Consider the following 19081-nt stretch of genomic DNA (forward strand, 5'->3'; position numbering starts at 1 on the left):
ATCACAGTCAAAAGGACCAAAACACACACATACTTAGCTGACAATTTACAGTACCCCGGAACCCCGCATGAGTGTGAAATCATCTCGCCCCACCATAATACAGGCCCCTTCATAGCTAAAACACACCCCAGAAAACTAGCCACTCCATCTCAGAGCCCCCCTCACCCGGACACTTGTGACCCCATTAGGATCTATGTGGATGGATCTTCCACAGTCTTGGATGGGCAACACATAACAGGTTGTGGGATTTATGTGGAGGACACGCGGGGACGCGCCCTCGAGGAAATCGCATTAAAATTACCCGGACACTTAGGCGCGCAGGCAGCAGAGCTTGCGGCCATCGCCTACATTGTAGGGCACCCAGATTCCTTCCTCAGCCCAGCAGACATATATTCAGACAGCCTATACGTCTGCAACAGCCTCACCGAATATCTGCCCCTCTGGGAAACAAGAGGATTTGTTTCCGCGGATGGGAAACCCCTCCCCTCAGCCCCATTACTCCGCCATATTTTGCAAAAAGCCAAGGACAGGACTTTTGGCATTATAAAAGTCCGCAGCCACCATTGTTCCTCCCGCCCCTGGAAATGTAAAAGCCGACGCATTGGCTAAGGCAGGATCCAGACATGCGTACTTTTGTAGAGGCTCAGAAGCAGGATAGCGCTCTCACTGAGATCGTGAAAGGGAAGTCTCCAGCGTCATATGAGAGGTACAGAAATACACTGACCACACATGACGGTGTGGTGTTAAAGGACACCCTTTATGTAGTTCCTGAGCAGGATTGGAACCAATTAATCTGTTTATTCCATGACGGTCATGGACACCAGGGAATCGATCCCACCACAGCCCACCTCAAACAGCTTTGTTGGTGGCCAAATCTCAAGGAGGATGTATTCCATTACATTGAGAATTGCCTCATCTGCGCACAGAACAACCCAGATAGATATGCCAAAAAGGCACAACTCAGCCACACCCGACCCATTAACGGCCCCTGGACTAACCTCCAGATTGATTTTATAGGTCCATTGCCCCTTTGCAGGAATGGCTGTAAATATGTTCTGGTGGTCATAGACACTTTTACAAAGTGGGTGGAAGCATTTCCAGCCCGCACCAACACCGCGAAAACCGCAGCCAAAATCCTAATCCACCACATCTTTACAAGAGGGGGACTCCCCCGCAGCATTGAATCTGACCAAGGTTCTCACTTTACGGGACGGGTCATGCAGAACGTCCTCACGATATTTGGCATAACCCAAAAATTTCACATTGCGTACCACCCACAGTTGAGTGGTATAGTGGAGCGCATGAATCGGACCCTAAAAACCACCCTCCGAAAAATGGTCCAGCAAAACAACACCACTTGGGATTCTGTCCTCCCCTTTGCGCTGATGTTTTTGCGTAACACTGTTTCCACCTCCACAGGTTGCACCCCACACACCCTTATGACCGGACGCCCCATGAAAGAGACAGAGTACTTGTTAGGTTTAGACCTGACCAGCCCTGAAGTTACGGTCCTCACCCACGAGAAAGCAATTGAGCAACTAGTTGCTAATGTAAAAACGGCTCAGTTAGCAGCCGGTTAAATTGGGCACCAAAAGGAAACAGAGCAAGGCCTGTTTTGATAAGGCAGTACATGCAACGGAGTATGATATAGGACAACAAGTGATGTTGTCTGTGTATAACCCCAGCACATTTCTGTCTCCGAAATACTCGGGTCCGTACTCCATTACGGATACAGTAAGCCCATCGGTATATAAAATCAAATACCCAAATGGTAAGACTGCGTGGTTTCACATAAACCAGTTAAAGGCTTATGGAGCCCAGTCAAACCACGCCCACCACGTCATGCTTGACGCAGCAGACCACACCCCGCCCACAGCCAACGTAACCAGACCAACCCCCACCACGTCCAGCCCAGACACGGACTCGTCCCCGACTCCACCCCCAAAATCTACACTCCGCCCCGGGACGCCCACAGACTGCAGCAGCAGAGGCAACGACTGCGACTCTGACGACAGCCACAGAACGCCTCCCTACTATCCCCATACAACCGGACCCACACCCAGCGACTCCGATTTCAACTCCAGTGATCCCTTCATGATCATTTTCCTCAACAAACCACACCACCGACCACCGAACCACACGGATGACCCCGACTCTGTCCCCACCCAACTCGACGAAACTCATTGGCACCGGGACAACTCCTGCAGACTCGTCCAAAACGATGAAAGCAACCCCAACTCACACCACGCCGCCCTCTCAACATTAATTCACTCCAGAGTTTGGCACCCGGGAGAAGGGGACGACCTCGAGTCGGACCCCCAATCCGCCAACTCCTTTGCGACCCTGTTCGCAACAGAGAACTGAGGTGTCCACATGATGATTTAAAGGAGACACTTGGGAGAAGTGTTGTCCTTCCTGATGGAACCTGCAGGATGTTTTATGTTGTTTGTACGTTTGTTTAAGTGTTGTTCGTCCGACAGGAGAATGTTTCTCACTGTCACACACCCATTCACCTGAAACTTTTGAGCTCTTTCCCACAGACACCCACCACGGCCAGACGCTTGTTCAGCGGTACCAACTTGTCCACAGATACCTGGTCAACAGACCAGACACTTGTTCAGTGGAACTAGCTTATCTGCAGATACCTGGTCAGCAGACCACATGCTCGTTCAGAGGAAGTAGCTTCTCGTCAGACGCCCGTTCTGATTTGAGGGTAGAATCACAGCAGCAACCTCACCATGATGACTACATTTTTGCCCGTTCTTGTCGGTTGCTCAGGCAGTGGAGAAACGGCGTGAGACCCGCCCTGCCTGGGGACCCCCCCGTTGGTCAAACACGCTCGGGTAGGGGAGATACGGCATTGGTAGCCGTCCTACCCGGGGACTCCATCCAACTCTTACCCGTCGCGGCCCATACGCACCTCATTTGGCATTTTCATTTCAAAAAGTTTATTTTTTTGGCGACCTTTAGGTTGCTGCCATATGCTATTTACATCCTAGAACATTGGGACGGTGAATCAGCACTGGCCCCCCACTGGGAAGTGTGCCGTGTCCTAAAATTTGTTTTGAAAAAAAAAATGAGGGAGTCACACATAGTGACCAATTATAAGGGTATAATTGGCCCCAAAAAGGACAGACACACTAAGATACCGGATATTATACCAAGGTAGTTACAGATACTATGCTTGTTTTACAGAACTCCAGAAGCTCCAGGACCGGAGAACACAGAGGAGACAAAGAAAGAAAAAGAAAGAGGACAGCCATGAGGACTTCGTTCATCGTGCTCAACATTTTTCTTATGGACCTTTGGTTGCGCGGGAACGCGGACCCCATTACTTCAAACCCCCCCTGCCGTTAATGTTTCACTGCCCTGCAGTACCCAAAGCCCAGTCACCAGCGACACTGCATCTTCCTGGTGTGACAGGTTCATAACCTGGTACTCCATGTCTTACGTAATTAAAGCACTGTTAGCGTTGGCGATACTCTGCGATTCTATGTTTTAGAAAGATAGGATATTGCAATGTTTGATGAGTATAGTGTATTTAGGTAAAATTAGAGGTTCCAAGTTTTTATTTTGTAGATGCATGCCCCTGCCTGACATTGCGCCCTTAGAATTGTTTAGGTAAAATGTTTGTGCATAGCTAGGGTCAGAGTAGTGGCCATGTAGGAGGTGTGTTCCCCGGTCAGGGAATGGAACGGACAAAATTTAGGTGATCCTTCACGCTTCGCGTTAGGATCACAAGTAGGGACTGTAGCCACCTAAAATGGCTGATTCACGATTAATTTGGCCAAAACCCGATGTAAAATGGCTAACCGAAAAGGCTGATGGGAAAAGCAGCCAACAGGGCACAAACAGACAGCTGCAGACAGAACAGCGTATTCGGCTCTGGGGAAGTCGGCCCAGATCGATACCTGCGACCATTAGCAGCACATCAACACAGACATCTGCAGTTTAATCGGCTATCCCCGGGAACAACTGCAACATATTAGCAATTGAATGCCAATCCAGACCTCTCGGCGTCAGCAGTGGCCGAGACAAAGACAGGTGAACGACTACCCACCGATCAAGGAATCGCCCCATTATTGGAGCATATCGAACCCAGTGATTGGGAACAAGTCCAATCACTTGGGACTCAGGGTCAAGGTCCGCCCCGAGTGGCGGGAGGCCCCTGGGCCCTATAAAAGATAGGGGCCAAGTTCAGATCGACCCTTCTCTCCCTTCTTCTCCTGCTCGCAACCTTCGCAAGAACCATCGACCAGCAACCGTAAGTTTGACTCCAGCGATCGCTACCCGATAGAGACTCCTAGCCATCGACCTGTATCAGCCTTTTGAATCCCGCAGGCCAGACCCAATTCGATAAGCCATTTGTTTCCCTGACCTGGTGGGCCATTCCCAAAAGTTAAGTATTGGCCAGTAGTGGTAGGTAGTGATATAGAAAGTAGGATTATTGTATAAGTATTTATTGCTGTACATAATAAATGACCGTTGATTTTAATCTTACTAAGCGGTGTGCTGTTTTATTAATCATAACTACAGCTTGAACCATGTGGCGGTATCAGCAAGATACCTGACGACTCGTGAGCAAAGGTGACATAATTAGAGCTAATAAAACTAAGGCTAATAAGAGCAACAATCCTCAACTGTTCCTCGTACAACAAGTTCTTCATTCCAGGGATCATTCTTGTGAACCTCCTCTGGACTCTTTCCAAGACCAGCACATCCTTTCTTGGATACGGGGCCCAAAACTGCTCACAGTACTCCAAGTGGGGTCTGACCAGAGCCTTATACAGCCTCCGAAGTACATCCCTGGTCTTGTATTCTAGCCCTCTTGACATGAATGCTAACACTGCATTTGCCTTCTTACCTGCCTACTGAATCTGCGCATTAACCTTAAGAGAATCGTGAACAAGGATTCCCAAGTCCCTTTGTGCTTCTGATTTCCGAAAGCATTTCCCCATTTAGAAAGTAGTCTATGCCTAAATTCCTCCTTCCAAAGTGCATAACCTCACACTTTTCCACATTGTATTTCATTTGCCACTTCATTGCCCACTCTCCTAGCTTGTCCAAATCCTTCTGCAGCCCCCTAATAATAATAATAATAATCGCTTATTGTCACAAGTAGACTTCAATGAAGTTACTGTGAAAAACCCCTAGTTGCCATATTCCGGTGCCTGTTCGGGGAGGCTGGTATGGCAATTGAGCCCGCGCTGCTGGCATTGTTCTGCATTGCAAGCCAGCTATTTAGCCTACTGTGCTAAACCAGCCCCTTGCTTCCACAATACTACGTGTCCCTCTACAGATCTTTGTATCATCTGCAAACTTAGCAACAGTGCCTTCAGTTCCTTCTTCCAGATCATTAATGTATATTGTGAAAAATTGTGGTCCCAGCACAGACCCCTGAGGCACACCACTAGTCACCGGCTGCCATCCTGAAAAAGACCCCTTTGTCCCCACTCTCTGCCTTCTGCCAGTCAGCCAATCCTCGATCCATGCCAGGATATTACCCTTAACACCATGGGCTTTTAACTTATTTAACTGTCTCCTATGCGGCACCTTGTCAAAGGCCTTCTGGAAATCTAAATAAATCACGTCCACTGGTTCTCCTTTGTCTAACTTCCTTGTTACCTCCTCAAGGAACTCTAACATATTTGTTAGACACGACCTCCCTTTGACAAAGCCGTGCTGACTCAGTCCTATTTTACCATGCACTTCCAAGTACTCCGCAATTTCATCTTTAATAACTGACTCTAAAATCTTACCAATGATCGAAGTCAGGCTAACCGGCCTCTAATTTTGCGTCTTCTGCCTCCCTCCCTTCTTAAATAGGGGTGTTACATTAACCACTTTCCAGTCCTCTGGGACCCTTCCTGCCTCCAGTGATTCCTGAAAGATCATCACCAATGCCTCCACAATCTCCTCTGCTATCTCTTTTAGAACCTTGGGGTGTAGTCCATCCAGTCCAGGTGACTTATCCACCTTCAGACCTTTCAGTTTCCCCAGAACCTTCTCCTTAGTAATGGACACTGAACTCGCCTCTGTCCCCCAGTTCTCCTGGAGCTCTGGCATCCCACTGGTGTCTTCCACCATGAAGACTGATGCAAAGTAACTATTCAGTTTGTCTGCCATTTCTTTGTTTCCTATTCGTACTTCTCCTATATACTACTGGCACCAATGTTTTCTTTTTTTTAAATCTTTTGGTTCCACACATGCTGCTTACAACTGGATTTTCTGGGTGAGAACCCTTTTCATCCTGTTGCCTTTATCTCATCCTTCATTACCATGATTATCCCATCTTTTTTATTTTGTCTGTCTTTTTCTAAAAGTTAAGTGCCCAGCATTGATCAACTTGCAACCATGCTTCTGTAATGACTGCCAGATCAATCATATTAATCTGTAGCTGTACCATTAACCTATCTACCTTGTTAAAAGTGCTTTATGCATTCAGATGGAGCACCTTGAATTTTAATCCTTTTTTTACTACTTTTTAACCCAGAAATGTCCTTATTCACTAATTCCCCGATTAACCGTTGCTGATCTCGTCATCCCTTCAATCGCCATTCTGCTCTACAGCCTTAAGCGTTCCCTTATCTGAACCTCCGCTCATCCATTTTAGTTTAAAGCACTTCCTACTCTCCGAGTTATTCGAATGCCATTACACCGGTCCCAGGCCAGCTTAAGTGGATTCTGTCTCAATGGAACACTGCCTCTTTTCCCCAGTACTGCAGACCCCAGAATTGAAATCCGTGTCTCCAACATCTCTCCTTCAGCCACGCATTTAACCTGCTACTCTGTCCAAATTGCACAGGCTGCATGCCACACCTAACCCTGGCAACGCGCAGGCAATACATCCTTTGGGACATCTGGTCACGACTGCAGAGAGCAGTACCTAACCGCCTGACTACTCAATCTCAAACCCCATTCCTTTTCACTCCCCGAATGCTCTCCTGCACCGTTTGCCGTCATCAATGTTTGCATCTTCATGATGCCCTTTGTTCTCATCCACTCAGTAGTAAATACCTCTAAAATGTCAGGCAACAGCTGAGGCTCCCCTTACCTACCTGAGTCATAGTCGGACCCTCCAGGACCTGATCAAATATAAACTATTACCTAACCTAAGGGATGTAACTGCTGGATTAACGTTTCAAGCTAATTCTCTCCCTTCCTGATTGTCAAGTTGCTGACACTTACTGCAGATCCCGTTCTTCAGAATCACATTACTGTCCGCAAACTCCTACAACCTCTGCATTGCTTTCTTTATCTAACCTGATTTTGTATATTTAATTTATATTTTGTGGAAGTAATTTATACGATTAATATCATTAAAAGGGCATCTCTTTCTTCCCCTGCACCAGATTTTCACTCTGGCCAAATTCTCAACTTCCAATGCACAAATTGACACTGAGCCCCCTGTTTTCCAACTTGTTATCTCTCCTTGAGAGTATTCAAATCAGTCCGTTATTTGCCGGGGTCTATGTGTTTACATTGTGTACCTTGTGTTGCCCAATTATGTATTTTCTTTTTTCTTTTATTTTCTTTTCATGTACTAAATGATCTGTCTGAGCTGGTCGCAGAAAAATACTTTTCACTGTACCTCGGTACACTTGACAATAAACAAATCCAAATCGTCCTCCTGCCATTCCTCTTTAGCACTGTCTTTGCTGGTTTCAACCTTATCTCCTGCGAAGGATTCCAAGGCAATGGGTAGACAATAATTCATACCTGAACACTGACCAGACCACTTTACTTGGTGGGAGACAAGTAATTCCTGGTCCAGATGCCAGGCCACCTCTTTCCACTCCACACCAAAATGGAGATGTGCGGGAGAAAAGGCATAGGGCGGAATTTACCAGCTGTTCATGGTGGCAGGGTATTCCGGTCCAGTGCCGGCACCTGGGTTTCCTAGCGATGAGGGGTGCTATCACCGGGAAGTCTCGTTGACAACGGCGGGGTCGGTAGATCCAGCTGGCGGGCCGCCTCCGGAAAACACGCAGTGGAGTGGTTGGTAAATCCCACCCATAATCGCAGAGAACAAAAATTAGATTGAAGAGTTGAAAGATTTAAGAACTTTAAAGATGGCTTTGTGAACCATACCAATTCCAATGAAAAAATGGAATGGCTTTTTCCTTTCAAAAGTTTGTACTAAAATGAACAGCAATTATTCAAAAACTCTCGTCTTTACCAGTCCCAGCTTTTATAACCTTATTGACATTTCATGGTTCACATCGAAGAGGTTCATCTGTTATCTTCATTCAGCTACAAGGGTTAACAATTTAGCTAATGCACACCCATTACCACACAGTAAAAAAACGAAGTACCAAAGGGCCTAAGATACACTCCATCAGTAAAAGAGCTAATCCCATCCTGAACATTTACAGTCTCACAGAAATACTCTTAGGTATTGACCTGGATTTTTCTTTGAGGCTTCATTTCTGCTGTGAGCAAACTGCTTAAAAGGTTTCAGACAGCAGGACTGAACATGTAATTTAGCATATTTCTCCGTTGCCTTACAATAGAAGTCTGCAATAAGTACAAAACTAAAAGCTGGAAACCTGAAATAAAAAACAAAAGTGCTGGGGAAAATAAATGCGACATCCGTGGGCAGAGAAACAGAGTTAACGGGTGTGATTCAACGGCCTCGTTCCTTCCAACGTGGCGTCGGGACGAGGCCGTGGAATCTCGCAAGGTGCCTCTCGAGAAATTTGTGGCGCTAGGTACATCTCTCACGATCTGGATCTCGCCCTCACTAGGCGTGACCAGAGCAACATATTTAAACGAGGCATACGGCCTGCCAGAGGCACACGGTCTCTCACAGGTCATTGCAGATCCCCAATTGGTTGGGGACAGGGCAGGATGACACCCTGGCTCTCCCAAAGCATCTTTGCACTGTCAGCCTGGCACACTGACAGTGCCACCCTGGTACTGCCAGGGTAACCATATGGCACTGAGAAGCTGGCGGTGCACTGCCAAGGTGCTTGGCTGGCAGTGCCAGGATGCCTAGATGCCGGTTTAGCACTGCCAGGGACCGGACCCAGGCGGGCCTTGCCAGGTAGAGTGGGTGGGGTGGTGGTTCTCGGGGACCTCCCAAGGTTGGGAGCGTAAGTCAAAAATGGGGTGGGGAGATCTGAAAGCGAGGGGGGAGGGGAAGATCCAAAACGGAACCCCGATCTGCGAGAAGCCCTTCCTGCTGTCGATCTTCTGCTCGCCAGCAGGAAATCCCTCTAAGTGTATGATGCACGATCAATTGCACAAAGATTAAAGTTGGGTACAACTGTGGCTTTTTTCAATCAGATGTGTGGCCTCCTGCTGCAGCTGGCGAAATGGCAGGGCACTGCAGGTCATGCATATTTATACAGTTCTCCGTGGGCGGAGCCAGCCGGCAGGAGCTACCGGCGAACCTGTAGTGCAGGTCCTACCTTACATCTCCTAATACAGTGGTTCACCACATTCACACCCTGTTAAAATGAGTCTGGCAGGGGTGACGTGAAACTATATACAATTAGTGCAATTATGTGCAGTGGTAGGGAAAGAAAAGTCCATGTTGACGGTGCGGAGTCTGTCAAAGGTTCAGCCAGTCCGGTGCTTTGGTGCTTCGCTGGGAGCGGCGTAACGGTGGCGGCGAAGTCGGTGCTGGTGGTGGAGGAGGTGGCATCGATGGTGGTGGTGGTGGTGCTGATGCTGGCCAGTCATCGGGGAACTCCAGGAGCGTGCTGAAGTCCTCTTCATCCTCTTGTGCGGAAAAGGGGAGGGGGGGCGTGCTCTGGTGGCGTCAATATTGGTGGCGCGGTGGGAGGTGGGGGGGCGCATTGGTGGGGGTTGCAGCTGGTCGTCCTGCTGAAGGCTATACTCCTGCTGAGCAGGAACTGACGCAGCTCATCGCTCATGAATGAGGATCCCCTGTCACTGTGGATGTAGGCGGGGAAACCAAACAGAGCGAAGATGGTGCTGAGGGCCTTGATGGCGGTGGCAGACGTCATATCGGGGCATGGGATGGCGAAGGGGAATCTGGAGTACTCATCGACCACACTGAGAATGTACGTGTTACGGTCGTTGGAGGGAAGGGGCCCTTTGAAATCAACGCTGAGGCGTTCAAAGGGGCGGGAAGCCTTCACCAGGCGCGCATGGTCCGGCCGGTAGAAGTGCGGCTTGCACTCCGCACAGACCTGGCAGTCCCTGGTGACTGTCCTTACTTCCTCGACGGAGTGGGGCAGATTGCGAGCTTTGACCAGATGGTACAAACGAGTGACCCCCGGGTGACAAAGGCTGTCGTGTAGGGCCCGGAGTTGGTCCACTTGTGCGCTGGCACATGTACCTCGGGAGAGGGCGTCTGGGGGCTCGTTGAGTTTACCGGGGCGATACAAGATCTCGTAATTATAGGTGGAAAACTTGATTCTCCACCGCAAGATTTTATCATTTTTGATCTTGCCCCGCTGTGTGTTATTGAACATGAAGGCTACCGACCATGCCATGGGTCTGCCTACCTGGTTTAGAGTGGCAGCAAGGGCGACGTCTGAAGCGTCGCTTTCTACTTGGAAAGGCAGTGACTCGTCATCTGCGCGCATCCCGGCCTTGGCGATGTGTGCTCTGATGTGGGCGAAAGCGTGTTGTGCCTCGGCCGCGAGGGGGCATTGGGTGGACTGAATGAGTGGGCGGGCCTTGTCCGCATAGTTTGGGACCCACTGTACGTAGTAGGAAAAGAACTCCAGGCAGCGTTTGAGGGCCCTGGGGCAGTGGGGGAGGGGAGGTTCCATGAGGGGGTGCATGCGGTCGGGGTCGAGCCCGGGAAGTCCGTTTTGGACTAGATAGCCGAGAATGGCTAACCGGGTTGTGCTGAACACACACTTCTCTTTGCTGTAGGTCAGGTTGAGAAGAGTGGCAGTGCGGAGGAATTTATCGAGGTTGGCATCGTGGTCCTGCTGGTCATGGCCGCAGATGGTGACATTATCTCAGTACGGAAAGGTGGCCCGCAAACCGTACTGGTCGACCATTCGGTCCATCTCTCTTTGGAAGACTGAGACCCCATTTGTGACACTGAAAGGGACCCTAAGGAAGTGGTAGAGGCGACCGTCCGCCTCGAAGGCAGTGTATGGCCGGTCCGACTTCCGGATGGGGAGCTGGTGGTAGGCGGATTTCAGGTCAATTGTTGAGAAGACCCGGTACTGCGCAATCTGATTGACCATATCAGATATGCGTGGGAGGGGTTACGCGTCGAGCTGCGTGTACCGATTGATGGTCTGGCTGTAGTCCACGACCATCCTGTGTTTCTCCCCAGTTTTAACCACTACCACTTGGGCTCTCCAGGGCTGTTGCTGGCCTCGATAATACCCTTCTTAAGCAGCCGCTGGACTTCGGACCTGATGAATGCCTTGTCCTGGGTGCTGTGCCGTCTGCTCCTAGTAGCAACGGGCTTGCAATCCGCAGTTAGATTGGCAAAAAGGGAGGGGGGATCGACCTTGAGGGTCGCGAGGCTGCAAACAGTAAAGGGGGGTAAGGGCCTGCCGAATTTGAGGGTGAGGCTCTGGATGTTGCACTGGAAGTCCAGACCCAACGCAGGAGTGCAGCGCAGAGATTAGGAAGGACATAGAGGTGGAAGTTACTAAATTCTGCGCCCTGGACCGTGAGGGTGACTGTACAAAAGCCTTGGATCAGTACGGAGTGGGATCCGGAGGCTAGGGAGATCCTTTGTTTGGCAGGGTGGACCGCGAGGGAGCAGCGCCTTACCGTATCTGGGTGAACAAAGCTTTCGGTGCTCCCGGAGTCCAGCAGGCACGAGGTCGCATGGCCGTTGATTTTAACCGTTGTCGACGCGGTGGCCAGGTTGTGCGGGCGAGATTGGTCCAGCGTCATCGAAGCGAGCTGTTTGTAGCCATCGGATGCTTCGGGTGGCGAGCGTGTGCAGTTCCGATGTCGGGATGTCTGGAGACCCTGTGGGGGACAAGATGGCGGCGCCCATGGTGCGCACATTGTGGGGTTGGGACAAAATGGTGGCGCCCATGGTGCGCACATTGCAGGTTCGGGACAAGATGGCGGTGCCCATGGCCGAAGGGGGACAAGATGGCGGCACCCATTGGTCGCACATGGACCCTGGAGGAGAAGATGGTGGCTCCCATTGTGCGTCTGGCGTGGGGGAGGGGGCGATAGCGGGCGCGATTGCAGCGACTGCGCGGGCCTGGCACACAGCTGCGAAGTGGCCCTTTTTACTGCAGGCTTTACAAACTGCAGTGCGGGCCGGGCAGTGTTGGCGGGGGTGCTTCTGCTGACTGCAGAAGTAGCAGCGGGGACCCCCGGGGTACGCGGATCGGCGTGCGCGCAGGCGTATTGAGAAGGCAGGGCCCCGACTGAGGAGGTCATCGACGGGGTCCAGGAGGGGTAGGAAGGAGTACAAGGGTGGGCAGTGCGGCGGGAGGGTACGATTGTACGTTATGGGATGCGACCGTCAAGGAGAGCGCCAAGGTTTACGTCTCCGCCAGTTCGAGCGTGGCCCCTTCCAGTAATCATTCTCGGATGCAGTCCGACGCAATCCCCGTCACGAAGGCATGACGCATGAGGAGATTCGCGTGTTCGGCGGCCGTAACGGCCTGACAGTCACAGTCCCGGACGAGTGGAATTAGGGCCCGCTAGAAGTCTTCGATGGACTCACCAGGTAGTTGCGAGCGGGTGGCGAGTACATGCCTGGCGAAGAACGTGTTCGCCTTCTGCGCGTAGTGTTCATAAGGAGTTCCATTGCTTTGTGTAATTCGTGGCGTCTTGGATCAACGGGAACACGCTGGAACTCAGTCTGGAGTACAGGACGTTTATCTTCTGAGCCTCCGTTGGCTCGGGGTCCGCAGCATTGATGTAGGCCTCAAAACATGCTAGCCAGTGAGTAAAGTCTTTTCTGGCGTCGGGCGAGTGCAGATCCAGATGCAGGCGATCAGGCTTAATTCTGATATCCATTCTGTGGACAATCTGACTGTAATAAATTGATGCACGATCAATTGCACAAAGGCTAAAGTTGGGTACAACTGTGGCTTTATTACAATCAGATGCGTGGCCTCCTGCTGCAGCTGGCGAAATGGCAGGGCACTGGAGGTCATGCATATTTATACAGTTCTCCGTGGGCGGAGCCAGCCGGCTGGAGCTACTGGCGAACCTGTAGTGCAGGTCCAACCTTACATCTCCTATTACAGTGGTTCACTACAGTGTAGACTTGGTGGAGAGAATCTCTTAAGGCCAATATAAACAGCATGGTGAGGGAGCCAAGAAACACCCCGTTAAACGTGCCATTCATCAGATTTTAACTCAAGACCGCTGAATTGCGCCCAACGTTTCAGGTCGTATGGCTCTGAGGAAGAGTCAAACGGCTGGCATTTTCTGGCCCCACCATGGTGGGACCTGCTACAGGGGATGTGACGGGCTAGCCAAGAGTCCCTTGACTTTTGGCAGGACTGAATGATTCTGGTGACTGGCAGGGTCAGAAAACTCCACTCGTTAACTCTGTTACTCTGACCCACAGGTGCTGACAGACCTGCTGAAGTTCCCCAAAGAATTTTATTATTTTATCACAGTAAAGACAAATCATTTGGTAGACTTACTGGTGCAGGGGACTGATGGAGGGTCCAAAGGCAGTCTGTAGTAGTCATCCTTGCAGTGGCACTGCATCGATCCTGCTTCTTCTGTGTAGCTATGCTCAGGGCACAAAGAGCACCCTGCTTCTCCCGCCGACATCTTATAGGACCCTGATGGACAAGCTGAAAAGAAGGTTCACAATTTTAAGAAGTGTTCATTGGGGTTTAAGACTAGGATAACATTTCAAGACATGTGCATGAATAGCTGGCTTGGAGGTACAGTGTTCTTTATAGTTCTCTCTGACTGTCAGCGACATTCTGACGATGGAATGAAAGAGACTCCAACATCCTGAAACACTAGACAAGTGGAATCTTGAGATCCAAATACAATCCTCAAGAGTCTTCATAATCCTTTTGCAAAGATTCAATGAATAGAATGCTGAACTTTCCAAATTAATCATCAGATGGAATATTTTTTTTTCATTTTTGTTATAAATTTAGAGTACCCAATTTTCTTTTCCCCAATTAAGGGCAGTTCAGCATGGCCAATCCACCTACCCTGCACATCTTTGGGTTATGGGGGTGAGACCCACGCAGACACGGAGAGAATGTGCTAACTCCACACAGACAGTGACCTGGGTCCGGGATCGAACCCAGGTCTCTGGCGCCGTGAGGCAGCAGTGCTAACCACTGCGCCACTGTGCCACCCAATTACCAGATGGAATAAACAGATATTTTGCATCCCAGAAGCAGCTATAAACTCAGGAACATTATAGCCACCAGAGAAACGGAACTTTAAAAAAAATTCATTTTACAGGACATGAGTGTTTCTGGCAGGGCGAGCATTTATTGCCTGTCTCTAACTGCCCTTCATTTCAGAGGGTATTTGCAAGTCAACTATGGAGTCAAATGTAGGCCAGGCTAAGGAAGGGTGGAAGATTTCCTTTCCTAAAGGACATTGGTGAACCAGATGGGTTTTTACAACAATGGTTTCATGGTCATCATTAGATCTTTTAATTGCTGCGGTGGGATTTAAACCCGGGTCCTGAGATCTAGCCCCGGGTCTCTGGATTAGTTGTCCAGTGACAATACCACTGCACCACCGCCTCTCTCCACTGAGCAAATTGTTGGAGCTGCAGGATAACAAGATCCCGGGACTAGATGGACTTCATCCTGGAATCTAAAAGGAGTGGCTAGTGAGATAGTTGGTGCATTGGTTGTAATTTTCCAAAACTCCCTAGATTTGAGGCAGGTCCCAATGGATTGGAAGATAGCAATTGTAATCCCATTATTGAAAAGGGGAGGGAGACGGAAAGCAGAAAACTACAGGCCAGTTAGCCTGACATCTGTCGTAGGGAAAATGTTAGAAGCTATTATTAAAGAAGTTATAACAGGGCACTTGGATAAGCTCACGATAATCAGGCAGTCAACATGGCACCCACATTCTCTCCCGGTTTTTCGTCAAGGTTGTCTAGAAAGCAGCCTTCTCACTCTCATCTACCCATCACTGCCCAATGTTTTGGGGCAGGCGGAGGAAGAAATACTAGGCCACTTAAGGCCCCCAACAGGCTTAAGGGGGACGGGTTGGAGGGCACCTTACCTGCCCCCTGTATTACGGGAATCGGGTGGGGTGAGCAGGAAGGCAGTGTGGCAGCCTGACATATTTAACATGCCCCAACACTGCAAGCACGCCCAGTTGGGGGGTGGGGGGGGGGGGGGAATATAAAATCCATTTTTGAACCAAACATATAATAGAATAATTGAGATCTGATGATAAATTATGGAAGGTTGTGGGAGGAAAAGATACAAAAGAAATAAAAAAAACTCTCACAAAAGCTCAGGGGCATTCCAGAGGAGACTCAATAAATGAAAACCTGTAACCTGTCTGTAAAGGTCAGTGCAAAACTCCAAACTGTTTCTGAATGAATCCTCAACACAAAAATAAAATCCAGCTGAATCACAGACATTCTTTGTCAACCAGTGCATTTATTTTACTTCAAGAATTAGGCCTTGACCCCTATATGGGTCACAACTTCACTCAGATAGCTTCAGAGAAATGAGCTGGAGCTATAATGCCTCCCTGCAATCATTTGGGGAAATAAGTGTCATTTAGTCTGTAACAACCTATTCAAAACTTTTCATTTTCTGGGCTAGCCACTGTGCTTTAGACACAGAGACAGACTTTTCCCAGCATGTATGCTTTCAAAGGAGGAAAGTGTTTGAACTTGCTGTTGAAAATCTGGGGAAATGAACCTATTGAAGTGACAAGTGCGTAGGTGGACAACAATCCAAATCTCAGCAAGTGCCTGTTCGGGGGAAGCCAAAGTGCGAGATCGGAGGAAGGTTGGGTGGAAATCTGATCGAATGTTTTGTTGCAGGCTGAGGCAAAGCTGCTCACTTGGGGGAATGACATACAGCACGATGATTGGCTCTGTCAGAAATACGTGATCAAGCACACAGCAGAATGAGGCCAGGGAATCCAATCATTTGCCAAATACCTTTTGGAATTTCATATTAGTTCCAACAGTGTAGATTACAAGCTGATGGTGACAGTAATGCTGCAGACACTAGTCTCAGAGGCTAACATGCAAAAACTGGATCGCACAGCTATCACACCAGCGTTATACTGCGGACTGCATGTATCGTGCACTGGGTGGCGAAGTTACAATGCTACACAGGTGATCTGCTTCCTTCTTGCACCAAGTTACTAAACAATGGTCTAAATTTTCCGCCTCGCGCCACTGGTCGTGGAGTTCCCGGTGACGCAGGGAATCCAGCGTCGGGGACGGGGACGGGGACGGTCAGTTTCCAATGCTTGAGTTTAGTGCCCGCGCGCCAATGGGAGGATGCAGATGGATCATTAAGACCCAGCTGCATCCACTTAGCAAGCTGGGCACCATATTCTCCAGGTCCACGTGATGTGATTCTCCAGTCCTCTGGGCTGGGAATCACATGGATCAGAATTACTACTGGTATGGACAGTGCTTTGCAATCACGTCCCTTCATGCTTTAGTGATTTTGAAGTGGTCAACTGGAAATTGACAGCATTGTCCAGTGCTCTACGGGCACCCACCGGGATGAGGGAGCGCCGGATGCCAAACCGGAGCGTCCCTACAGAGTGCGATGGTGTTCGACAGCTGCCCTGACAACTTCTCCTCATGTCGCAACATCAACCCCCGTACTGGAGTGGCACGGTGTACCGCCGACAAGTGGGCCGGGGCCTTCCGACCGCAGGACCCCCGGAGGCTGCCCACTAGAGCATCGAAGGCCACTGGACATGGTAAGCAGGCAGGCGGCCTACACCTCTGATGTGCATCGTGGGGACACACCTAAACGCAGTGGTAGTGCACAGAAGGCTAAGCAGGTCGAGGATCACTGAGAGTGCATTGGTGGGGAAGGGGGTGGGAGTCGGGAATTGAGGAGGCGGCACTATCGGGGACTGGGGCAGTTAGGGGCACAAATGTACAGCATTACAAAATGTTGCACTGAGAAATATGATGCCACTTCCGCACAGGGCACACCTTTGACTGTGGAGGGAAACCAGGACATGCGGAGGGAACCCACGCAGACACGGGGAAAGTACAAATTCCACACAGACAGTCACCCAAGGCCGTAATTGAACCGGGGTCCCTGGCCTTTTGAGGCAGCGGTGCTAACCACTGTGTCACCGTGATGCCCCACTCACGTGTCCTAAGATTGGCATCATTTTAAATGGTCTGCTTCATTCCTGTAATGAAGAGCTTGTTGTATGAGGAACGGTTGAGGATTCTGGGTCTGTACTCATTGGAGTTTAGAAGGATGAGGGGGGATCTTATTGAAACTTACAGGATACTGCGAGGCCTGGATAGAATGGACCTCAAGAGGATGTTTCCACTTGTAGGAAAAACTAGAACCAGAGGACACCATCTCAGACTAGAGGGACGATCCTTTAAAACAGAGATGAGGAGGAATTTCTTCAGCCAGAGGCTGGTGAATCTGTGGAACTCTTTGCCGCAGAAGGCTGTGGAGACCAAATCACTGAGTGTCTTTATGACAGAGATAGATAGGTTCTTGATTAATAAGAGAATCAGCGTTTATGGGGAGAAGGCAGGAGAATGGGGATAAGAAAATGTCAGCCATGATTGAATGGCGGAGCAGACTCGATGGGCCGAGAGGCCTAATTCTGCTTTATGTCTTATGGTCTTATCACACTTGATATAATTCTATGGGCACAAAACCTATGCCCTGCCCTCAATCTGCAGGGGTTGTATTGGAGACAAATGTCAGGACTGCAGATCTTCCCTAATGACCCTGATCCCCAGTCAATTGTGCAGACTTTTTTCAATCAATTGTTCCAGGTCGGAATTCTCCGAAATCCCGGCCAAGTGTTGACGTCTGGCGTCAAAATCGACGCCAGCGTCTACGGGCAACCAGGCCCAGGCATTCACCCCTTCCTACGGGGCTAGTACGGCGCCGGAGTGCTGTCCGCTGCTCCTGCGCCGAAAGCCAGCGCTCCACGGCCGGCACAGGTCCGCGCATGTGTGCGCCACGGCCATCTCCACGGACGAACATAAGCCCTCCCCTGGAATGAGCCTGCCCACCAATCGGTTGCCCCCAATTGCAGGCCTGGCCACCCTGGAGGACCCCCCCCCCAGAGTCGGCTCCCCCCGCCCCCTCACCAGGATGGCCCCCACAGCGAGAACGCCGAGGTCCCGCCGGGTAGGACCACACGTAAAAGACACTGCCGGGACTCGGCGGGCACTCGGTTCATCGAGCGTGGAGAATCGCCAGGGGGGCCGCTTTCAACAGCTCCTGACCGGCGCCGCGCGATTGCCGCCGAATTTCCGGTCACCGGAGAATCAGTGGCCCGGCATTGGAGCGTCGTGGTGGGATTCGCACCCCCCCCCCCCCCCCCCCCCCCCCCCCGGCCATTCTCCGACCCGCCGCGAGATCAGAGAATCCCGGTCTTTGTCTCTCTGTAGAATTACACCACTCCCACTTTATTTTACAGGATCCATGGAGAAGGTAATAAACTGAGAAGCGAAAGCAACACTCACCTTCAATCAGTTTAAAAAAGATCTTTGAAAACTGCCTGCAGTAAGATGCAGTGAAAAAAATAAAATCAGGACAGTAGTGGGTTTTAACTGTTACTAACAATGCTGTCCTGGTGTGTGGTTATTTTCTCACTCCAGTACTCCATATAACTGACTTGGAGAAGCACAAGAGCATCAAACAGCAAAACATGGTGTCCAGGCAAGATTCTTTTCGAAAGCTTCAAATATATTGATCAAATGGTCGACCCCTCGATACAGTCACCACCTCGGGGATGTTCATATTGCCAGTGACAACATTCTTTGAGTTCAGGTTTGGAGCAGTACACAGTGGGGCAATGTGGGAATCTTGGCCATGCTGACTCATGTTTATTTCCACGCGGGTTGGGGAAGGAGATTATGGGAGTCATTCTTACTGTAGACTGTTCATTTTTACCCAGAACCTGTGAGGTTATAACTATCAGGCAAAGAGTGAACATGCTGGGACTTTTTCCTCTGGAAAAGGCA

General features: G+C 50.0%; 1 protein-coding gene across 2 annotated transcripts in view; it reads right to left on the minus strand.

The window, feature by feature from the left end:
- Positions 1 to 19081, minus strand: part of LOC140418355 (ephrin type-A receptor 7-like) — a 906389-nt gene that overhangs the window by 414070 nt on the left and 473238 nt on the right. For both annotated transcript variants that reach the window (XM_072501830.1, XM_072501826.1), the window contains exon 4: positions 13572 to 13727. In XM_072501830.1, coding sequence (XP_072357931.1) covers positions 13572 to 13727 — 156 coding nt within the window. The remainder of the gene's footprint in view (positions 1 to 13571; positions 13728 to 19081) is intronic.

This window comes from Scyliorhinus torazame, chromosome 1 (assembly GCF_047496885.1).
Source record: "Scyliorhinus torazame isolate Kashiwa2021f chromosome 1, sScyTor2.1, whole genome shotgun sequence".
NCBI classification, from domain to species: domain Eukaryota; kingdom Metazoa; phylum Chordata; class Chondrichthyes; order Carcharhiniformes; family Scyliorhinidae; genus Scyliorhinus; species Scyliorhinus torazame.